General features: G+C 30.8%; 1 protein-coding gene and 1 long non-coding RNA gene across 4 annotated transcripts; one reads left to right on the forward strand and one right to left on the reverse strand.

Moving 5' to 3' along the window:
• The first annotated feature begins 6,735 nt into the window (after nucleotides 1-6,735).
• LOC148607371 (C-type mannose receptor 2-like) lies at nucleotides 6,736-17,229 on the forward strand. 3 transcript variants are annotated; one of them, XM_088545124.1, is made up of 8 exons: nucleotides 6,736-7,013; nucleotides 8,508-8,624; nucleotides 9,842-9,921; nucleotides 12,482-12,595; nucleotides 14,456-14,617; nucleotides 15,528-15,758; nucleotides 16,129-16,305; nucleotides 16,916-17,229. In XM_088545124.1, the coding sequence occupies exons 1-8, from the start codon at nucleotides 6,967-6,969 to the stop codon at nucleotides 17,155-17,157; spliced, it is 1,170 nt and encodes a 389-aa protein (XP_088401250.1). In that variant the 5' UTR covers nucleotides 6,736-6,966; the 3' UTR covers nucleotides 17,158-17,229. The 3 variants fall into 3 exon arrangements, with proteins under 3 accessions (XP_088401250.1, XP_088401252.1, XP_088401251.1); XM_088545126.1 differs by lacking the exon at nucleotides 16,129-16,305; XM_088545125.1 differs by lacking the exon at nucleotides 12,482-12,595 and having other exon boundaries at nucleotides 6,737-7,013.
• A 2,161-nt stretch (nucleotides 17,230-19,390) lies between these two features.
• On the reverse strand, nucleotides 19,391-20,471 carry LOC148607372 (uncharacterized). Its single transcript, XR_015915145.1, has 3 exons — nucleotides 20,230-20,471; nucleotides 19,820-19,882; nucleotides 19,391-19,462 (listed from the first exon to the last, which is right to left on the reverse strand). It is a non-coding gene; the product is annotated as an uncharacterized LOC148607372 (long non-coding RNA).
• Nucleotides 20,472-25,995: the final 5,524 nt, after the last annotated feature.

Below are 25,995 nucleotides of genomic sequence, written 5' to 3' on the forward strand. Positions count from 1 at the left end.
TTTACATTCTGTCATACACCTGTGATATTAATTAAATCAATTTTTTTTAATTATAAAATTAAAAGTCTATGTTTCTGTTCTAAGTGTTAAAGTCGTAACAGATAAATTTCAGATGTTCGATAATTTTCGCGTTCAAGATTGACAAAGTACTTTATGAATGAAAGCTACTTTTAATAACATAAGGGGCACAAATCATTCCAAAAATGTTAAAAATTGACAATTTTGCGTTAAATGGTTGACTGATACCTAAATATTTCGGTCAAAATTCTTCCAAATGCCACTTTTAGCTACGAATGTGAGTGATAACACTTCCAATTTCCCTACAGAGTTTTATATGTAAAAAATGTAGAAACTAAATATGTTAATATATAGTGACAGAGCCACCATTTGTTCAGTAATATTTGTGCAAAATGGATGTGATCAAGCAGTTTTATTTGTCATCAGGGTCTAAAACTATTGACTAAAATGCTTATATTTTCAATACAATTATCATGTGGGTGACTGTGTCTTTTATATTTCTGTCAAAAGTCTACAAAAATGTCATATTCCAGCATAGGTATGAGTGCCCACACTTTTAATTTCTATGAGGGTCTAAAACTAATGAGTAAAATGCTAATTGTTTCAATATAACTATCATATGGTGGTTCTGACACATTAATTTGAGTCACAATTCTTTAAAAAAAATGTCATATTCTTGCAAAATGTATGAGTGCGCACACTTTTATTTTGCGTGAGGGTAAAAAATTATTGACTAAAATGCTATTTTTTTCAATATAACTATCATGTGGTGGCTGTGACACATTTTTTGAGTCGAATTCTTTTTAAAAAAATGTCATATTATTGCAAAATGTGTGAGTACGCACACTTTTATTTTGCTTGAGGGTAGAAAATTATTGACTAAAATGCTAAATGTTTTCGTTATAACTATCACATAGCGACCGTGACACATCAATTTGAGTACAAATGTGTTATTCTTGCAAAATATATTAGTGCGCAAAAATACAAATCATTTGTTACTATTGCCTCCTCACCACAGTTTAAAGTCACTGATGTTTCTTGTGTTTCACTACAGACAGACAGACAGACAGACAGACAGACAGATAGATAGATAGATAGACAGATCACTGTTGCTACTTGTTTTAATTTTTTTTTAAATTAGTACACCAAGTAAAACACAAAAAAAAGCACGTATATGTATAATTCATTGTCGATAAACTGCAATTTCTACGATTTCTTGTAACAAAACTAATAGGTATAAAACTTACGAAGTTCTAAGATATATAAATCACAAAAATGACAATGATAGGGAGATAAAGGGAAGTCATGGAACTCGGAAATTACAAACTTCAATTTTTGATCAAAATTACAGTTTTTATTTCTAAATACCAATTAAGTTTTGTAATCTTTGAAATAAATCTATCGTAAATTCAAGGGATTTTTTTTAAACAATAATGTATATCGTGCAATTGACGCTAGGTCGAATATCTTTTTTTTTCTAAAATCTGATTAGGGGGGGGGGGGCACTAATTCTATTGAGTTCTGAACATTAACGCTTTGCAAATGGTATTTGCGCTAACATGTCATATCGTAAAATTAGGTTCAAAAATTTTTTTCGTTTGAATATCACGTGGATATACATGTAGTTACCACAAAATCTCAAATCGATCGCTGCCAAGCCATAGTTATATAACCTCAATGTATTGTCGCCCATTTCCAAATTCACGACCCGCAACGCGCCTGACTTTGTTTTTTAATTCCCAATCATCTTCCAAAAATACAGAGGAAGATATTTACAAAATGCTGGAATTTCTAATCGACAACACATTTGTCCAGTGTGGTGAAAATTTAATGTAAATTTTGGAATCAAGTTTGGTTTTCTAATCGGGTTAGGTAAATTTCATTAGTCACACAATTTCATTTCTCAATCGCGGACTTCCTGTTCTAAATTACGTCACACAGAATAAAAAGACTTAGTGTCAGGAACTGTCCAGGGTATGAAAGTTTAGAACAGCTTTATGTATTTTCTTTGTCATGACCAAGGACAGTTTCTGTCAGGATCTGTCAGGGAATAGGGCAAAATGTGTCCTGACCCAAGACAGCCTCTGTCAGACCCTGTCATGATCTGTCAGAATTTCTGTTTTATCTGCTATCGTAGAACAGAAATCCTGACAAAATCTGACAGAATTAAGAGAGGGTAGAAGTGATCGCAACTATAACTGACAATTGAATCGTAAAATCCCCATATGTTTAGTGACTAGTGTTAAAAATGGAAAACCTTGTAAATTGGCGACTTTATAAGACAATACGTTTCAAATGCCACCTGAAAAGTTCTATTTCTGATATCTTTATTTAATAGAAAAATATTCTCTTTCTGACAAACAGTTTATAGATGTTGATGATGATGTCTATAAATTCATTTTCTGTAGTTTTACCTGTACATGTACATACCATTTTCTGTTGTTTTTACTTGCACATTATCATTTCATCTTGAACTTGCTGAAACTCCTCCACGAGTTAAAAACTTTTTTTGAAAATTCAAGGCTTGAACTCACAATTCGCTTCTTCATGTTTTATTATCACTTATTTATTGTTCAAATCTTCTGTACTTTTTTTTTACTGCAGATTTTTAAATGGTGGCAATTTAACGCTGCCCATTTGTGGTAAATATTCCAGAAATAATTACCTAGAATTAAAAAGGGAGGTTTAGCGAAAAAAAAAAAACTTTAATTTTGAAATGCCTGTACCAATTCAGGAACATTGGTTTCAACCTATTCAGTTTTTAACCCTGAATTTGCCATTTATTGTACAGACTTTTCTTTTAACATCCCCTTTGATTTCTGCCTGGATTTTATCAATTCGGTAATAATAATATAACCCTTCATTTATTTATCTCCCATGCACATATATGGGACCGTCTTTGACTCTCCTCGGGTCCTAGACGATTAGACTGCACCCCTTCAGTTATTTCCCAATTTTATGTAAGCTTTCAAATAGGATTGATATAATTGATTTGTTTTATAATTTTGATCATTTTTTTTTTATTTTATGCAACTAGAATTTCGAACAAGTTTATTGTCTTGCTTTCATTTTCTGCGGTATATCCGTTTAGAAAGCAATATTAAACAATATTATGATTCTTTCACAATATAGCTGATTTTCAATGATGGACTTAAAAACAAATTATCATGCAATTAATTAATAACAAAAATCCACGACGAAAGTCCCAATAAAAATATAAAGGAATGTTCCAAAGCTATAGTTTAAATGGAAAGAGTGAATAATAAAAATATGATCACGAGTGCCGAAAAACGCCTCGATTTAACGTGTGTGCAGAACTTGTTCTGTGCACGAGTTTAATCTGTTTTGCATTCTTGGCACGAGTGATCATATTTTGGTTTTTCACGATAATCAATTTATTATCATATTTACAATGTAGATTTACTCCATTATTTCATTGCTATTTTCAATATGAATCTTATATTTTGTGAACGGCGGATTGATGTTCGTGTTGTAAAGTTTTGGCGGGAGAAAGTGCGAGGTTGAAATTACCGAATTTATTTCACAGTCTGAACTATCAATTTTGTAGCACTTGGAACATTCGGGAAATCACTGCAATCTATAAAATATGTTTTTTTCCAAATGGCAAGGTTCATTTTCATTGGCGAATGTTCATTTAACATTAAAAGCAGTAACTGATCAGTTCAAATGTATAGTCTGCTTTGCAAACATTTGTATTGTTCAGCATACTAGTAGCAAAAGAGTGGAATGGGTGTAGGGAAATCACAGTGTTTATTTATCATATTATCACTTTTCAGATAATATCAAAGTGGAGATATGTGAGAAAAATTCTAACCCTGAAAAAAAAAAAAAAAACATTTGCATCTTGGCATGTCAGCTAAAAACCTTTTAGAAACGTACCAATATTTAAAACATGGATTTTCGACTCCATGCATTTTAGGACAAATCTTTATCATGTCTAAACAAAGACACCAAAATCTATACTTCACTAATATCATTGATCTTAGTAATGATATCAAACATGTTTTGATAAATTGCTCACACTATGCCTACACAAGTTCAAGAGAAATATAACCCTTGTGGTTGAATATTGAATTTGAATTCTAAAGGAAGTAGTTTTGTTATTCGTAAATTTAGTCGAAAATTTCTTTAAAACAAGGCAAGCGTCAATAAATGCTAAGTGAATTTGGAAATGCTATGTATATATTTTCAGGAAAACCTGTAGGGTCGTATTTGATAGGATTGAATTAGACAATACTGTAATACCCTTGAATCTGAAGGAATTCATAGGGTATGAAGGCAGCTGATCAAACAAAACATAAATACTATAATGAACAAGGCAAGGATCCAATTGTAAGGTGTGATTCAAAAAAATAAGTGATAGAGATTCAATTTGTTTTTACTGAAACAAAACTATTCAATTGAGTGCTCGGAAAAGCAGTGATTGAATGTATTTATTCCATAAATGCGATTATGGAATGCGGCTGTTTCAATAGGATATATGCTGTTATGAAAGGTAAGAAACGGCTAAAGCATTAGTAACAATTGCCCGAAAAAAAAGATATGAATACAAAGGTAATACCTTAGGTATTGTCGTAGGCAATACGAGTCCATTTATTTTACACGTTTCTATGTATTTCATTGCACTTGAATTAAAATATCAACTGATTTCATAAATTTGACTGACTTTACGACAAACACGATGACTTTTCATTCAGAATTGTCAAATTTCCTTTCATTTGTGGCAACATCCCTTCAGCTCCTGCGTATGGAGTGTTCATATCACGTTATACGTTATTCTAGAGCTTGCCGAAACTACGCAGACTTTTTGTATCGCGCTAGAACTCTGACAAATAGGCTTGTGGATCGTTATGGTGTATCCATCTGCACCATGAAAACTGATTCATTCAACGGGTCATAGTTTTCTTTTCCTCGTTTCTCTACCCCGGACTTGACGTTTTATGAGCAAGTCGGAGGGTGTTTCTAGAAAAGCAGAGGACACTCACCCTACCGGTGCACCTGGTCCATGCTCCCAGTTTTTAGTGGTGTCTGAGTTGCTCATTTTCTTTTGTTACTTTGTATGTATGATTTTAGTTACTTTATGTTCTTTGTTGTGTATGTCTCTTTTCCATGTCTGGATTACATTCTTTTGATTACCACTATAACCTCGGTTTCCTTGATTACTCTTTGAATATGGACTAGTAATATAAATAGAAGATAACATATGGGAAATTTACTATGAACGGAGTCAAAGTTCGGCAGAATTAGGGAAACCTTGGTAAGGAGTCAAGAGAAGTATAAGGGACATAGGATGGGTAACAAATGACAATCATTTTAGGTGGAGTTTCCGAGACGGTTTGAATTTGTTACACAAAAAGGCACAAGATATTTAATAATGCAAAGATGAAATAACATCGACGCAGTGTGACATTGCAAAAGCTCAACGGAAAATTGCATATGCTTAATAAAGTTTAACGTGCTAATTCTTCTGTTGATCGAGTCATGCAAGCTATGGAAACTACATAGAAAAAAAAACAGAAAGAGAGAAACGGAGGGCGTTTTCGGAGGGCAATATAAAAGTTCCATGCATTTGCTACAGTATTGTACGAATTGATTTAATTGTTAAATGCGGACATTTGAACGTTCGTTACTGTTAATTTAAAATTCAACTTTCGACAACAGACAAATCTTTTTTTCATGTTTCATGTGAGCTACATGCATTAAGATTTCATAAACTTGAATTCGAATTTTGATTTTAGACGCCCAGGTTTTAGTATGTCGAGGATAGCCGGATAACAAAAAAAGGGGGACATTTCTTTAAAAAAAATGACAACTATTCATCATGTAGTTCAACAACACAACATATGTGTATTTAGAATAGACTGGACAAATATTTACAAAGAGCGTACATATGACATTGAGTCCTTTTGTTGGGGTCAATGAAATACATTTGAAGAACAACTCTTTCTGTATTTTTACGAATCGCAATTTATGGCTAGAACAGATAAAAACTCTTAAAAGAAATAGGTAATCACTTGACCCAAAATCCTAGCGAAAATCAAAAAAGGCAATCTGGGGACAAATACGAGACGAGAAATTTAAAACCACTTTCAAAGTATGGCATTATTGGTCTGATTTAATTGGGTCAAACTGATCTCATATCACCAATACTCTTCTTTGAAGCTCTTATATGTTCAATATTGCAAAGTGTTCTTACTGATTTATTTTTATATGTAACATTCGTAACTTAAATGATAAACTAAGATTCAGTCTCGGCATTGAGCAATAGCACATTTTTTTCCAACTCGTACAAAATTCAATTTTAGATGTTCAATTGTTTTACTTTAACGTTTACCTTTAATAGTTGTTATTAAGCAATGACCTGTAAATTGTAGTGGTAATCGAAAACATTTTGATTATTCCTTGTGCTTTGTTGTATATATTTAGGTTTTTGTCTGGTATTTTTCCCAGGAGAATGTTTTTTTATATCCCTTTTCAGATAATGATTCCCTTGATATCCCACACATCATTATGATATAAATAAATCTACTTTAACAATGAACAGATATATGTGCGAAATTATATATATAAAACAAGCAAACAAACAAACAAAAAACAAAAAACAAAAAATAAAAAAAAACAATAAAAGTAATTTGTTTACCACCTATTTGGATTATTGTTTCCGGTTAATTGAATGTTATAAATATATTATCTATATGTAAATTAGAATTGAACAGAAGTTAAAGCACGGAAATGGTTGAATAGAAAAAAAAATCATCATGTGCACTATGTAATAACATAGGACACCCTCGAATGACAGCATCAAAAAAAATAGATAATTTATTTAGAGTGTTTAATTCAAGAGCGTTTCAAAATAACTCGTCAGTTATATGCTCTAGCATTCATTAGCAATTGATAGTACACTTGCGGTAGTTGTTTTGTTTGGATATGGATAGATGGATCTTACTTTTTGTATTTGTTAGCATTGTTGTAAGGTATGTTGCAACTTTTTGATAAATTTGATTTTTAATTTCTATACAATATAATAATTCATACTTTATTTGAATATTTTTTAATAAAACTTTGTCGCAAGCAGACACCAACGATTTCCAAATATGTGATCTTAAACAGTCCCAAAATAAGAAATAATAGTGAAGTTTGTGTTCTCGTATATGTATGCATGTCATGCCATTGTATCATACAGGAAATACCACTAAATTGTACTATTGCATACATTCTTGGTATTAATAAATACCGTAGAAAAAAATTGTATAAAACATCGTTATACTTCATCTTGTGACTTCTCTTTTGTCAAAAGAAATAAATCTTGACAAGAAATATTCATTTGTGGCACTGTTACTGTTTCTTCAATCTTGTTAACGAACGAAGGTTTCACAAGTCACTGTTTAAAAAGAAACAATTTCATTACAATAGAAGCAAAAAGATAATATGATGAAGGTGAAATCCTACAACGCTCCAGAAGAAACATTAAATAAAAAATCATGGTTAATTTTGAAGTGATATATGTCCTTAAGCAATATACTAATTGTCATGGTCTGATATATAAACTGGCCGAAATATCCGGCACTCATAAAGAGAGTTGTCATGGTCCGAAATGTCTTTGGGTCGAATTGTCCGGCACTGGTAAACATTGTAAACAAAGTCTTAAACAATTTATTTTATTCAATTTAGTTATGAAATACAATTTATCAATTTAGTATTATATAAAATTATTGATTATAATGAAACAAGCTATTCCTACATTTTTCTAAATCAACAATTAATCAGATGTCACCAAATGGTACTATCCTGTTTAACATTATGTGATTATGTGGTTTTGTGATTACATGTATAGGATATACGACTTGATAACAATACAATTTTTATCTTTTTCTTCTACAATTAAAATACAATGAATTGTATATGTTCTTGTTCTTGTCGCTATATTTGCATATTTTGGTAGAAACGATCTTCAAATCTATAAATATCTGCATTATATAAATGTACATCAAGCCTGACGCAATATTATTCTGCATATAGGACGAAAGACATAAAAAAAAACAAACAAACAAACAAACAAAAGCGTAGAAACCGCTTGAATTTCCAAAGTTTTATTGCTTTTGATGACATCAAGTTGATTGTAATATGTCGGTACATCTGGTGTCTTATTTAATGATTAAATTTTGCATGTTTGCTTTCGAATTTATATTGAAATATCAAAAATGATTATTATTATAAAATATATAATAAAATATTTTCAAAAATGAACTAATATACTACCTTATAATTATATAAACTGGCATAAATTTGCTTTGTATTACCAAGTCATATCACGATCATCCTAATAATGCATTAGCTAAGCCATACTCCCAGTTTAGGGAGGAATACATGACTCTTTTTCTAGTCTCCATCCTTGGATAATATTCTTTTGAATTTTTCTCGAATCATGGCATCCACTTTCATTCCTTCATCAGTAGTATTTTTTGCAGGAGTTATTTAGCCGACTACTGCAATACTTACAACATTTGTTTGAGAACAAAAACTCATCGTCAGAGGTATACAACTTCTTGTTACTTTCTTGGATGGGGCAGATGTACTAGATACAGGTAATTAATAGATTACCAATTGCAATTCGTTACAACTAGCAACCTAATAAGTTAAATTACATTCCATTTAACTTGATCAAAATATCAAAGTATATAAGTTTTATTGTGACTAATCGAGCATCAATGACAAAATATAATAATACAGAGTCCATATTGTTTCAAGGTTATATTATGAAGAATTTGAATTCGTTTAACAGTTTAACAAACAATCTAACCTATAACACATATCATATAAGATATCTTGGACAAATGTTTATCTTGATTAGATTGTAAAGATTTTCGCTGGTCTGCTTACATATAACAAAAGATATTAAAGGACTGTGAAAACGTTTGAAATCGTTCATACCTGGACAATTCAAGACGGGATATATATATGAAATTATGTGCTCGTTTTGAGATATAAACATTTGAAATTTTTGGAACGAAAATGAATTCTCTCGATTTTCCGTTTGTTTTGTCAAGGCAATTTTTTAACACAAACGTACAACAATTTTGATGAAAGAAACAATCATCCTTGTCTAATAGTTTTGTATCCTTGATGTAATCGATTCAATTGGTAGTTTCTTGGTCGTCATCATGAACTCGTAGTTCTTTATTGTGTATTCATCTGCGTCATGAAAACTGATTTATTCAACGTGTCATAGTTTTCCTTTCCTCGATTGTCTACCTCGGACTTGACTTTTTATGAGCTAGTCGGGTGGTGTTTCTAGAAAAGCAAAGGACACTTACTCTACGGTGCACCTGGTAGATGCTCCCAATTTTTAGTGGAGTCCGAGTTTCTCATATTCTTTTGTAACTTTGTATGTATGATTTTAATTACTTCATGTTCTTTGTTGTATATGTATGTTTTCCATATTTTTGTTTACCGCTATAACCTTGATTCCCTTGATTATTCTTTGTCTAATATGGAGCGTTTAAGATAGCAAAGAACTGTAAACGCAACCTATTGACCATAAGATGTGTAAAGCTATTTTAATGAAACTACACTGCCTTGAACAAAATATGATTAAAGTAAATAGTAGTACAAATAATATTTGCATCGAGTTTTTAGTTAAATCATTTTCTATACTTTATATTAATAAAATTATCATATTCTTATTTACAGTATGCATGCGTCACGCAAATTAATTTTTAAATAGTGTGTATTTTTTGTCGTTTCTGAATTACGTAAAAGCATACTGATTGTCGGATCTTATAGGTTTTGACTATTTTTGCAGAGAGATAAAATCATTTTACTATAAGAAATGCGTAAATATCAAGTGTTGTACTGGCTTCACTGGAAACAACTGCTCACAAGGTTCGTAAATTATGTACAAAACCAATCAAGTGTACCGACTTAAAAAAAACAAACAAAAAAGAAACACCTTATTGTTGATATTAAATATTATTTTCAATAGATATATATATTGTATTACTTATTTCTTTTGAATTACAAAAAGGTATTTCACGACAGCTAGATTTAAACACCTGACTGTTCTTCCAAAATATACTTCACTTAACTATGATCCTTCCGGTAACGTCATTACGTAGATTAACAAGCCCCAAAAAAAACTTCTTACTTGTATGCTTCCCATAACACGTTTGTTGTAGTAACCACAGACAAATCCCAACGTAGCTTGTTTTTGTCTGCATGAAGCATGTAGACCAAGAATCATTTTCGGAGGTGGATGTGAACAGGAATGTACTCTACACTCTAAAAAAAACAGTTGACAGTTTAAATCCATTGCATCAAGTTTTAGTCTCTCTAGACAAGACGATGATATTGGTCTTCTGTTCGCGTATTATATATCAAAACTTCTACATGGCAGTGATGGGCTTTCAGTCTTGTAACTCCTCTACTGACACCAGCTTTATCATGCTTTCTTACTTTTCAGTATATTTCATAGATTATGGCTTCAACTGTAGGGAAATAACTATCGAATAAGTGATTGTGATTAACCGAAAATGATCATCAGAGCCAAAACATGCGACGATTGCACGTACAAATTGAAATTCTTCCTTAATTGGGTTTCTTAATGTATATATGTTTTTAAATCACTGTTTCTTATTTCAAACACTGAGCTTGAAGTTGTGTTGTATTATTTAGAACCGTCATTGGAGTTAAAATAAGATATTCGAAGTGAGATCAAAGAATTGTGATGGATTTCCGCTATGAAGACCGAACGTAAATAAAAGAAAAACATGATTTAACGTATGAAATATCAAAATTTATCAAACTGAAAAAAAAAAACAACTCAACAAACCAACCTAATAAATATAATATTGGTAACTTCAGTTTGCATTCGTAATTACTTCATTTATCTTATCGTATTTCGGTATTAATTTCGTTCATAAACGAACACCTGTGTAGTGATGGAAAAAAAAAAAAACAAAGATTTTCAATACAATAAATTATATCATACATTTAGATTAAAATATAGCTTTTTGTATGTGCATTAGAAGTGTTTGTTTATACCCTATATCATCTACCCTGTATCGCATATCCAATATCACACCTCTAAACCTATTTCTCATACCTTATATCACACCTCTAGACCTATTTTGCATACCTTATATCACACCTCTAGACCTATTTCGCATACCTTATATCACACCTCTAGACCTATTTCGCATACCTTATAACACACCTCTAGACCTATTTCGCATACCTTATAACACACCTCTAGACCTATTTCGCATACCTTATAACACACCTCTAAATCTATTTCGCATACCTCATATCACACCTCTAGACCTATTTCGCATACCTTATATCACACCTCTAGACCTATATCTCATAGTGATGGGAAAACATGCCACAGTATGTCCAAAACGAAATAAAATACTATGACCATTAGTTTATAATGCAATGTCCATATTCACAAAATGTGATTGGCAGCGAGAACAAAAAGAATTATGTAAAAAAACAATGTTATTACTCATACTTAGGCATTACGTTTAGGATGACACTTGCGCTAGCATAGCTGGCCTTTGACAAATACTGAATTAGCACTCTAGGTAAGAATCATGCAATGTGATTCATGGTTGGAAAGACTACATATTTTTATTTTTGATATTTTGGTTGAAATGTCATAGTTTACAGAAATGACGCATGGATTTTCATGCAACCCGTTCTCTAAGGAAATAAAAATTATCAAGAATGTACCGTAGAATTCAAAATTAAAGAGATAACTCTGTAAATGACACTAAAATAGAATAGAATCTGTTTTCAATGTGGAGTATGTCCTAGAACAGACTGATTGGAATGAATAATTATAATTTTCATCATAAAAACATATTAAAGAACTAAATAACGAACATAAAAAAGTGTAGACTTTTTGGGTGTCTATCACATATTACAGAATTGCGTGAATCTTACAAACACTGGTACTTAAAATCTAATAGATAATATCTAACTTACAATATTTCTATAGTACAGTCCCTGAGCCAATCCTTGCAACAGTTTGACGGATCGATGACCGCTGACTGATTGATTGCTGACAGATGGATAACCGATGACCGGTGACTAATCTGATCGCAATTTTGTTTTGTAAAATGACGAATGATCTGTTAAAAATAAATCAAATACTAAACAACTGTTTTAATTGATATCTAAATCTATTGTATAAAGTAAATATGGGTAAAATGGACAAATAAAACAATGACATCCGTAAAATATATTGACTGCTCTATTGTCACATGATGCGATCACCGGTTTAATTTATCAGTTTGACGGAACACTAACAGATCGTAAACTAATCGCTGATCGATGACCGCTCGCATTTGTTGTTGCACGGATAGGTTTAGATGCTATACATAGCTCTAATTTAATATAAAAATTGTTTTTCTGTTAATATTAATAATTCATGACATTACAGATGTGGATGATTGCGAAGGTATTCAGTGTCAACATGGTGGTAACTGTATTGACGGAGTAGGGACTTTCAATTGCAATTGTTTGGAAGGATTTAGTGGCAAATTTTGTGAAAACGGTGTGTATATAATAACGTTTTAACCATTGTTTTAACAAACCTATCAATTCTATAAGGGAAAGGACAATAATGGTTGTATGAATCTACTGGTGACCAGCATTTGTTTTGTAAAATTAAACTCTTTATCTTTGTATATATGTCTTTGATTATGTTTTGTGATACACTACATTGAAACTGTGTAACATTAAAACACAAATGCGATCTGAGTGGTTAATTTCAATCAAAGTCTTTTATATAGATTTTAAAAATTTATTTATAGTTCAAATCTTTCTCAAGAATAAGTAGATGTAAAGAACAATTGTTATTCGTTCCTGTAAATAAAATTACAGGTAAAGTATTTGTATTTGTCTGGAACGAATTATCATATAATAATAGCTCTTTGTTATGGATCAACAACTTGTCCAAATGGTGAAACTTGTGTATTGACTGACGGATGTCAGTGTAGACCCGGATATACAGGTCCGAAATGCGTAGGTATGGTACATTGATATAAAATGATCAAACATTTAAGGTCTAGTTACGTTGTGAAGTGTTTTTTTTATATTTTTTACAAAATATTCGTTGCAGATATTTTTAAGTTTGACTTTAGACTCTTCGAAATACGACTCTGTACGTAGACTGTATTTGTAAAAAGGGGTGAAAATAAATTTAAAATTTTTAAAATTTGGTCAAAAAGATTTTTCGCCATTATTTAATATCTTTTTCAAGTACAATATGTAAAAAATACCTCTTTTCTGAAAATAACTTCATATTTGTGTACCATTGTGGTAAATATTTACTTTTAAAGAATTTGCAATACTAAAGAATCTTCACAGAGTAAACAATAGAACCAAGGTTGTAGCCGTAATCAAAAGTATGTAAACCAGGGACAAAGACCTGATATGGAATACAGACATACACAACAAAGAACATAAAGTAACTAAAATCATACATATTAAGTAACAAAAGTAAATGAGCAACTCGGACTCCACTAAAAACCAGGTTTTTCTTGTTGTTGTATAAGTAACATACAGTGAAGTGTACATGTTTCTGTTCCTGATAATATAACTGTATATTCATGATATTGTGATTGAACAGATCTTTTAATTCATAATTATATGCAGTATATAAATGTACACCAAGACTGATGAATTATAAAAAAAAAACCACTTCAATATGTCTTGAATAAATTCCAAAGGGAAGTAACCACATGAACTTCCAACATGTCACTGCAGCAAATGACTTTAAGATGGTTGTGGTGTGTTCGTACATCTGATGTCTTATTTTAATCGAATTTTGCATGTTTGGTTTCGAATTCAACTCCTATTGAAAATTCAAGAATAAATATCATTATAAACTATATAAAGAAGTTTTAAAAGAATTACTTGTTTATTATCGTACAATTATATCAACTGAAAGAACTTGTCCTTCTATTGTCAATTACGCCTACCATAGCTGGTCCAAACTTCTCATTTGTGAAGAAGTACAAGTTGGTCTTGCTTCTGTTTTTAGTCTCTATCTTTGGATAATATTCTTTTGATTTGTGCTCGAATCTTGGTTGCCACTTTCACTCTTTCATTTGCAGTATTTTTTTTGCAGGAGTTATTTAGCCGGCTACTGGAAATTGGTCAAAATATGACTAAGTAAAACAAAATGATTGTTTAAATAGACAAACTTTGTTTGCTTCAGTCAATTTTGATTGTGTATGGACATTACAGTCATTATTTAAGCCAGCAGTGGTTGATGAGAATTATAATTATAATAGGAGTCTTGGGTTGATACAGCATGTGATATATATTTGGACATGTAATATTGAGTATTTTTATGGAAATTAAACGGTCTGATTTTATTAATCAATACCTCATTTTTTTGCAAAATAAGTACAAGGCTATAACTACAACCAAGATTTCGGCAGCTACCTGAGTTTTTATCCTTTCAAAATGAATTGGTGGGATGCTCGTGATAAATGCAAAGCAGACGGAGGTAGACTTGCTGTTATAGACAATACGAGGAAACATTATACGTTGAAAGAAAATACAAATGGTACGTTTATTCGCAATTTTGTCATGGTTAATATTTTGAATATATATTTGAATTCTTTGTCACAATTATAAACCCATGCCAGATGTTGCACATCTAATAAGTTACAAAAACACACATTTATTTATTTTTTCATATCAGACATAGGTTAACATCAAACTTAGTGGAAACTAAATTTGAAGTCGGTTGTTGATACAAGAAAAAAATCAAAATTTTATCAAATTTAAACATGAACATTGCGGTGATAAATGATTGAATTATTGCTTATACTTTAATTGAAATTTAAATGATGGCTGGAGTGCGGCGATTGTGTTGATTTTACAACTTTAATTAATGTTTTGTCAGGATAATTCATTATCTATCAGAACATATTTCCCTTTATGCTAAAGCTAGACATTGTGGACGAAGAGAACTTTCATTCAGATTTGCCTGAAATAAATCCATACTGTAATGCCTATTCAATGTTGTTCCTATAATATGTAATTATAATGTATAGTCAACCTGCACTTTCAGAACCATTTAAATTGATTAAAGAGCATGAAAAAAACATCAATTTGCATTAACAAAAGAGGTCTGCTAAGAAAGTAACACACTCACAAGCACATTACGACAAATTTAATGTACGGAAATCTTTCAAATATGACGAAAATAAGTGTTTTTTAAAATGTCATTACTCATTCAGTCTTCGAAACAATTCATTTCGGTTGTTTATTATAAGAGTCAGTGATTCTCTCTTTTGGACAAAATATTTTGACTTAAATATTGTATACTGAAAGATAAACATGATATGTTTTTTATACATGTAGTACAGGTACAATCTTTACTCATTTTGTATTATGTAACAATCGCAATTCAATACCTGCAGATGTTGAAACACACATGTATATCTCTTTCTCAAATATTTCTATCGTAGGCTACGATTGGTGGATTGGGTTAAATAATATGGATTCAGATGGAGGTTTTCAAAGGCTAAGCGGAGCGAAACTATACTCAAACAATTGGACTTCTACTCCAGAAGAAACAATATCTGTATTCAATGGCACTGAGTCTTATTGTGCCTTCATCCATCAAAGTAGATACTTCAAAGGATTTGATACGAATTGTAACAATTCACTGAGATTTATTTGCGAGAAACCGACTGAAAGTACGTATATTAATATCATGACGTATCGTCTGAACTCATATCTTAATAAAATAATTATATACAAACGTAGAATGAAGATGTTTATTCTAATTTGGTTTTTAGGGAATTCATGATAAATATCTAAAATACATAAAATAATCAAGTACTTGCTTATAAAAAAAATTAATCGTCAAAAGTTCAGGTGAAGTTAAATGTGAACTTATTAATTGAAAAGTTAGAATACAAGAACTATTTTTTTTTAATTAGCCACTTATATTGTTATTGTTCGCAAACCAAAAATTAAAAGGCAGTCACTATATTGGACTAAATTCAGAAACCGTTGCCTTTTTTAAAGTTTAAATCTATCTAATTGTATCTTTACTATATCAAGCCTGTGCTTCCAAGTGCTTTACATATGTAAAAGAGCTAAGAAGCTGCGTACAGTTGTCTGCAAATAAGCTTACTTGGAGCCAAGCAGAGGATACATGTGAAAATCAAAATGGTCGACTATTAATGTTGGATAGTAATGAAAAGCAACAAGCCATAACCATTAAGATTAAAAATCTCAGTAAGGTTATCTCAGTGGATTTGATTTTTTCGAAGACTCGATTTAATTTTAATCATGATCATTCTATAAAACAAATGTCTTTTTTGTAGCATAGTCTTTCCAAAAACGGCTTCAACAAGTAAAATTTAGAATATATACTTTTGATTAAAGATATTTTAGGTATATTGTCTATTGAATGTAAGTTGCCATTGTTTTGATACATATAGCCATGTTTTGAAATGTTTCTGATGATAAACACAATACGTTAATCAGTGTTGTCCAGTTTGAATTGCATCATACCAAAAACGATCAACCTGATGGAAGCTGAAAATTTAGCGCGCTTTCAAACTTATTATAACCCACAATATCAGGACCAATGCAATTGCTTCCAAGTTTCGGTGTTGTTTATTGCCATTTTGTTATACGGACTTTCCTAGTTTTGAATATTTTATTTGACTATTTCATTTGTTTTTTTTTTTTTTTTTTTTGTAAAATAAGTAAAAACTTGAACTCAGCTCCAAAAACGTTTTTTCTTGATCAAGGATGTATCACTTCAAATAAAAAGCGACCCAAATACATGTTTGCAGTAAGCTTGTTTTGACTTTCAGTCTTACCGTTTAATTCTGTTTAGGACTTGACTGGTGGATAGGTGCAAATCTAAACAATAGTGGAAAATTTCACTGGCAAAATGGTAAGGAGTTGGAATTTTCTTATTGGTATCCAGGAAGACCAATGAAGTTTAGCGGCAAAGAAACTTGCCTTTCGATGGAATTTCAAAGTAAAAATCAATACAATGGACAATGGTATGACAACAAATGTAGCCAATCACTAAACTTCATTTGCGAGAATTTCCCAATAACTACATTGACATAAGCATGCAGCAGATGAACTATATATAGTGTATTGGCACTTTAATAGTAATACAGAGTAAATAAATCAGACAAACTATGGTTTTATTTATATTGACCATCGTTTAAAACCATAATAGATGGGTTATAAATGGTCCAACGGCATCTATTTTGAAGGCAATTCTCAACAATAACAATATTAAGCACTTATTACATCTTAAAACTAAATAAAATATATAAATAGGTAGGATAGTTATAATGACAATGTTTGCACAATATCGATTGTGTTTATACAATTGTCAGAAAGTGTGTATGTTTTAATACCTGTAAGTCTTTTGCATTCATAAATGATTGAGATTAAAATCTTTTATATTTTGAATTTAATGCCTTTATAATCAACATATGAAAATTGAATGTGTCAAGCTGCTCAGTATTATACATTTTAGAAAATTAATCATTAAAGGTCACAATACTTTGAAGCTATACTCCCATTTTGGACTCTTCGAATTATCTTAAACTTAGTCCTTGAAAGTGAAGTTCATGAGCTTAAAATCCACCACGTAAAATGCGTAAAGAAGAAATTATCAATGTATTCTGTAGAAGATTCAGTTGTTGAATGGCCTTTATTCGTGCGTTTTACAGCTACAGAATGCCTACATGTAGATATTATTATTAGTAGTACACATTGATTCTAGATCCTAAATTTTCTATTATGATTTAACTGAATCATACTGAATATAGTAGGTAGGAACATGTACCTTTAATACAAAGGTTCATCAAATAAACATATAAAAAACAAACTTAGTAGATGTTAGTTGATTTTAAAGCCTACAAAATTCACCTTCACATCTTATAAAGTTATTGTGCATATTCGCACTTCGGTTATAATTACTTTTAAATCGGTTTCTTTTCGGAATAATTTTATTTACACAATGGAGCATATTTTAGCACACGTGACATACTCTGACATACAACATAATTTCATAAGAAACCTAAAATCTAGTTTCTGTAACATGAAATTTATTTATGGCAAATTCCAATATAGATTCAATGATTCTCCTGACAAAATAAATATTGACATTTATGGGTGACTTTTTACACTCATCATTTCTTGTTACGTCCTTTTTGCTTTTATACTGTTGCTTTAAAAGTATTCAATTTTTTACTGCATACGTTTCTAACAGTCTGATTTAAATGTGATTGTTTTTTCATATTGATTCTTTGAAGTTGTACTGATAGTGTATAATATACCCTACCTGTCTAGGAGTTATATAGTGACCGTGATGTCCATTCGTCGCTTTGTCTGTCAACAACCTAATGAACCTTGTTTTTACGTGGTTTTCTGCAACTGGTCTTCACATCAATCCTTTTTGTTTTGTTTTGAATGCATTGATGACATATGTCATAGTTTATATTGTTGAACAATTATTTCCAACTTTGACATATTTTGTTTGCTTCCATCTAATATTTAAAGAGTCAGGAATTACTATGTAAAGTGTATGCGTAAATAAAATATGATATTATTTAAGGGAGTAGATCTAAGATAAGGAACACAACCAACTATTACAAATCATTCGAATGTTTATATTTAGCATTTGATATCAGTCTCATGTAAACATTAAATTAACTTGGATTGATTTCTTTCTGTTTTAAATGAAAACTTGAAAGACTGGTGAAATTGAATAATATACAAACATATCACTGATTTCATGAGTTATGTCCCTTTCCGTAGGTCTACCACATAAATGAACAGATGTGTATTACCACGTAGAATTTGAAACATAATATAGAATTGCAATTATGGAATAAGACGTTCTGAACGAAAGAATGTTTTAGAAACTTAAAAAACAAAAGCACAAACAAACATTAAATCAACATAAAAAATGTAGAGCTCCAAATTGTATGTTTGTTTTAACTTTTCTTTTTACCTGTGGTCATATGTTGCGTTGACTTTATTTGAAAACAATAAAATACGTTTTGCTCAATGATTGATATCAGAAAGTATGGAATTAGGAATTATATGCATTTCGATACTGAGTCAATGTATTATGCTGAAACAGGAAAAACTATATTTTAAAAATGTATGTAACCGAAAAGAAGTAGAATTCACAATCATTTGCAGGGAATATTTAACTTTATTCATCACCATGGTTCACCGTTGTAACAGTAAAAAGGCGTTCGACCTTTTTGATACAATTCGTTTTGAGCATTATGTAGTAGGGTTGGGGCACTAGGCCAAACAAAAGCCAACTGCTCACTACATGTATAACTACATTTATTGGTTCGAACACTTTCCGTCAACTTCGGACGTACAGGAAAGAAAAAACACCCTGTAATATAATAATGACAATAAGCTACATATATGGAAAGTGTATACCATAATAAATAATTACACATAAATATACTCACACCTTAAAGCGCATAGCGTTTAGAACAACCGGGCACTGCATTTAAAAAGAAAATAACTATTTGCGTCTTGTACGTAGTGCATGTATCCACATTGCAAAATGAATATAGTACGTTTTGCTAACTTTACACTGATTCTCAAAAATACAGATAAACTACTAAATCAATTATGCACTGTTCCAGAATTCACTTTATACGAATTGCTTATATAAATACGCAGTTCAAGATATAGAAAATATTAAACAATCATTCTGTTAAAATAATTAACAATTACATTATACCTTGTAAGTTTGTACAAAGGCTTTTTTGTACGTCTGGAATAAACAGGTATCAAACAGTCATACCTACAGTACAATATACGAATCATAAATACCTTTATCAGAAAAAGTGCTGCGGTAAAACAACGCATCATATTTATAAATGAATACAGTTTAGATATTTAGCACTTACCAATGAAAATGTACATTCGCACATATTTTAGTGAACCAGGATTTAGATATTTTAACTTTTAAACCGGAATTGGTTTTCTTTAAAATAAATTGCGTTAAAAATCTTTTTTCCAACTAGCGCTTGTCAGTTACTCACTACAATCGCACATCTGCTCAAAGCCACTCATTCCTATACTTACGTTAAATCGTGAATTTTAGAGCCAGACAATTAGAATAATTAGTAAAAAGAATGAAAAACTAACCTGGGAATAAATGTTGAATGAGTATGCAAAAATTCAACAATTCTCCCTGTAACATTAGAACATCTGATTAGCTCGACTATTGAATTCTCTCTGACAAGATTCCCGCCGAATAATTTCAATCTGAACTCAAGCCAGTAAAATTCAATACCTAAAACACCTGACCAATTTCACACCTGAGCGAACCTGAAATATCTGAACTACCTGAATCTACTCCCAGTACAAATATACCTTGAATAGGACACTACAATGCACATATAATCTGTACTGAAATATAAAATAATTAACACAATGAAAATGCACAAGTAAACCTATAAATATACATACATACCAAAAATACCACCTTACCACAATTTTAAAATCAATTTCCCGACAAACAAAAAGACTTTGTATCAAAATCGAAAACGAAAGTCATTTTACATAGAAATACAAATGTTGGAAACACAAGTGACACTTTCCTCCTTTCCTCAACCACTTTTACATTTGTCAAGTAAAATAAAGAACAATAAGAACAGTTGTTTCGGGAAATGTTTAATGCATGTACTCCACTATAACGAATTAACAGTTCAATTTTATTATAGATCAAAACTTGTTCACACTTTAATCTAAAACATAAGAGATTCAACACACAATAACAATAACTTACAAATAAACTATATATTACTTCATGTCTTTGTAATGCAAAGTAGTATAACGAGTTTTCGTTTTCGTTATTATGTTAGGGTGATACATTTGTCCTCAGAATTAACCTCAACAGTCGTTATGTCGCACGGGTTCGAGGAATATATTGTTTGTAATAAATCCAGATGAGATGAAATGTTTGTAAATTGATCTATACAATGAACCGGTTCACCGCTTACTTGACGCAGTCAATTTAACCAATGTTGCGTTTTTTGTTTCCTTCTTTGTTTATTGTTTGTTGTTTGTTTGTTTATTTTAGTTAGTTTTCTGTTTTTTTGTTTTGTTTTGTTATTTAGGACATCACATGTAATAATTTCAGAACAAAAAAGATAATGTAAACGAAATACCATTTATTTTTCTGGTCATTGTCCCTGGATTACATTCCTTTGATTTCCGCTATAACCCTGGTTTCCTTGATTACTGTTTTTTTTTTCAAACCAAACGACGTTGACACTAGAATTCGAAATGACGTTCACCAATAAACATACATGATCCAGCAAAACTTCGACGGTCAGCAAAGGACCGTTACCAATAAACGTAACTTTGATTTGTAAATGCATATTTGACAATACAAAAATAATATATATATTTGTTATATTCGGACTTCAGAAAATGATTGTCCTGATGTGAACATTTCAAATTAAGTGTTTAACACTTTCAATGAATGAACTTATGCTTTAAAGTTATACGCTGCCTTATCATATTAAGTGTAAAAATAATACAATAAACGGAATTTCATGATTGTTCAGATGTTTACGTTGATTCATGCAAGTGAATGTATGGTTCAAATTGCATTTAGTGCAAGAAAAAATCAAGTTAACTAAAGTTATAGCGGTAATCAAAAGATTGTAATCCAGGGACAAAGACCAGACATGGAAAACAGACATACACAACGAAGAACATAGGGTAACCAAAATCATACATACAAAGTAACAAAAGCAAATTAGCAACTCGGATTCCACTAAAAACTGGAAGCATGAACCAGGTGTACCGGTAGGGTAAGCGTGGTCTGCTTTTGAAGAAATACCCGACGATTTGTTCATAAAATGTCTAGTCCGGGGTACACAAACGAGGAAAGGAAAACTATGACGCGTTAAATAAATCAGTTTATATGGCGCAGATGGATACACCACAACGATCCACGAGTTCATGATGACGACCATAAAAAATCTATAGCGATGAATTCAATCTTGTAGCAACATAACACTGTTCACGAAGCCTATTTGTTTGAATTCTAGCGCGATACAAAAAGTCTGCATAATTCTGAATGTAAAATCATCACGTTTGTCGTAGAGTTTGGTCAATAGTTTTCTATCTGTTTTGTCTTTTTGGTACTCACAATTGTCTTTATACAAATACATGTACGTATGCTTATTTAACATTGTTTTTGTGATGTTCCGTGTATAATTTTCTTTCCAATTGTTTGTTTTACATAGTTCCTTATATACAACTAAACATAGTCGTAACAAATAACTTATCTTTTTTTATTAAGTACACAACATCCAGTACTTGATCATGGCAAATTAATTTGTATTTTGCTTTTAAATTACAAAACGAAAGACAATTTGTATCACTGCTATAAGTCATCAAGCTCATAAGAAACTAGTAAGTTAATGTTATCAAAAATGCTGAATGTAATCTATTCAAAAAACGATATTCAAAAACGAACGGCTTCAATCAATCACGACCCACGCCCTAAACAAAACAACATGCAAGCACTTGTAAAGAACCAAGGAATCACTGATACTAACAAAAAAGAAAAGATAACGTTTTCAACTCAGTATTTTTTTACCTTCCATACAAATGAATATTGGACAGTATTTGGAGAGTAACGATAAACCATTTGTTTTTTTGTTTTGTTTGTTTTTTGTTTATTTTTGTTGTTTTTTTTTCTGTCTGTTTGAAATAGCAATAATTTTCTCCAGGCCGATATTTTGGTCGTTTCGTACAATACCTCCCTTTGTTAATGTTTTATATAGTGTGTACTTAATTACGGTGTTGGAAATTCAGAATAGAGAAAAGAAACTTATAATCACAAGTAAATTGGCAGTAGAAAAACAAAGTAGGTATCGTTTATTTTTTTTCCATACCGATTTCATTTTCAAAATGTATAATGTGTTATAAGTAACTAAAATATATACAAGTATGTTCTTATTTCATACATGTATACTAAACATTTGTACAAACATGCTTTCGACAATATCCCGAAACAGCTGATCTTATTGTTCTGTCTGATACTTGACATATTTGAAAGTGGCTAAAAAATTTGACACTTGTGTTTCTAACTTTAGTATTTCTATGTAAAACGACTTTCGTTTTCGGTATAAATACAAAGTCTTTTTGTTTGTTGGGAAATCAATTTTGTAATGTATTGCTCGAAACAATTTTTATCAAAAAATCGAACGTCTTTTCACTGTTACAACGGTGAACCATTATTATGAATATAAAGTTAATATTTATTTCTATATATTTCCTGCAAATGATTGTCAATTCTACTTCTCGTCGGTTACATACATTTTTTTAAATATAATTGTTCCTGTCCCAACATAACACATTGACTCAGTATCGAAATGCATATAATTCCTAATTTCATACTTTCTGATATCAGTCATTGAACAAAAAGTATTTTATTGTTTTCAAATAGAATCAACGCAACATATGACCACAGGTAAAAAGAAAAGTTAAAACAAAATTACAATTAGGAGCTCTCCATTTTTTTATGTTGATTTAATGTTTGTTTTTGCTCCTTTTTTAAAGTTTCTAAAACATTCTTTCGTTCAGAACGTCTTATTCCATAATTGCAATTATATATTATGTTTCAATTTCTACGCGGTAATACACATCTGTTCATTTATGTGGTAGACCTACGGTAGGGGACATAACTAATGAAATCAGAGATATGTTTGTATATTATTCAATTTCACCAGTCTTTCAAGTTTTCATTTAAAACAGAAAGAAATCAATTAATTGAATGTTTACATGAGACTGACAGAAAATGCCAAATATAAACATTCGATTGATTTGTAAGAGTTGTGTTCCTTATCTTAGATCTACCCCTTTAAATAATTCTATATTTTATTTACACATTATTCACATATACATTACATAGTAATTCCTGACTCTTTAGACATTAGATGGAAGCAAACAAAATATGTTAAAGTTGGAAACAATTGTTCAACAATATAAACTATGAGATATGTCATCAATGCATTCAAAACAAAAGAAAAAAATTGATGTGATGACCAGTTGCAGAAAACCACGTAAAACAAGGTTCATTAGGTAGTTGACAGACAAAGCGACGAATGGACATCGCAGGTAGGGTATATTATACACTATCAGTACAACTTCAAAGAATCAATATGACAGAACAATCACATTTAAATCTGAGACTGTTAGACATGTATGCAGTCAAAATTTTAACAATTTTAAAGTAAGAGTATTAATGCAAAAAGGACGTAACAAAGAATGATGAGTGTAAAAAGTCACCCATAAATGTCAATATTTATTTTTTCAGAAGAATCATTGAACCTATACTGGAATTTGCCATAAATAGATGTCATGTTACAGAAACAAGGTTTCTTATGAAATTAAGTTGTATTTCAGAGTATGTCACGTGTGCTAAAACATGCTCCATTTTGTAAAATTATTCCGAAAAGAAACCGATTGAAAAATAATAATAATCGAAGTGCGAATATACACATTAACTTCAAAAGATGTGAAGGTAAATTTTGTACGCTTTAATATCAATTATTATCTACTAAATTTGTTTTCTATATGTTTATTGGATGAACGTTGGTATTAAATGTTGCTTTTACCTATATACGGTATGATAAAGTTAAATCATTTTAGAAACCTACTTAGGATCTAGAATCAATGCGTACTTCAAATAGTAACATCTGCATGTAGGCATTATGTAGCTGTAAAACGCAAGAAGAAATACGGCAATTATACAACTGAATCGTCTACTGAATAAATCAATAATTTCATCCTTACGCATCACCGACTTCACCGGAGAGGAGTTGTAAAATGCAGTGTCCATTGAGTCGTTTCATTCTAACGAGAACTTTTCCATGAAATGCGTTATCTTGTGGTGTCTATGGATAGCCACGCGAAATTAAACTGTATTTTGTCTCCCAGCAGACATTAATGAAAAAAAATGTAATATTGTACCCAAAAGTCCTGCCGAAAATAAAATGCGTAAGGATGAAATTATTGATTTATTCAGTAGACGATTCAGTTGTATAATTGCCGTATTTCTTCTTGCGTTTTACAGCTACATAATGCCTACATGCAGATGTTACTATTTGAAGTACGCATTGATTCTAGATCCTAAGTACGTTTCTAAAATGATTTAACTTTATCATACCGTATATAGGTAAAAGCAACATTTAATACCAACGTTCATCCAATAAACATATAGAAAACAAATTTAGTAGATAATAATTGATATTAAAACGTACAAAGTTTACCTTCACATCTTTTGAAGTTAATGTGTATATTCGCACTTCGATTATTATTTTTTTTCAATCGGTTTCTTTTCGGAATAATTTTACAAAATGGAGCATGTTTTAGCACACGTGACATACTCTGAAATACAACTTAATTTCATAAGAAACCTTGTTTCTGTAACATGACATCTATTTATGGCAAATTCCAGTATAGGTTCAATGATTCTTCTGAAAAAAATAAATATTGACATTTATGGGTGACTTTTTACACTCATCATTCTTTGTTACGTCCTTTTTGCATTAATACTCTTACTTTAAAATTATTAAAATTTGACTGCATACATGTCTAACAGTCTCAGATTTAAATGTGATTGTTCTGTCATATTGATTCTTTGAAGTTGTACTGATAGTGTATAATATACCCTACCTGTGATGTCCATTCGTCGCTTTGTCTGTCAACTACCTAATGAACCTTGTTTTACGTGGTTTTCTGCAACTGGTCATCACATCAATCTTTTTCTTTTGTTTTGAATGCATTGATGACATATCTCATAGTTTATATTGTTGAACAATTGTTTCCAACTTTAACATATTTTGTTTGCTTCCATCTAATGTCTAAAGAGTCAGGAATTACTATGTA

This window comes from Perna viridis, chromosome 9, assembly GCF_037379345.1.
Source record: "Perna viridis isolate PV_CMFRI_1.1 ecotype Kerala chromosome 9, ASM3737934v1, whole genome shotgun sequence".
Lineage (NCBI taxonomy): Eukaryota > Metazoa > Mollusca > Bivalvia > Mytilida > Mytilidae > Perna > Perna viridis.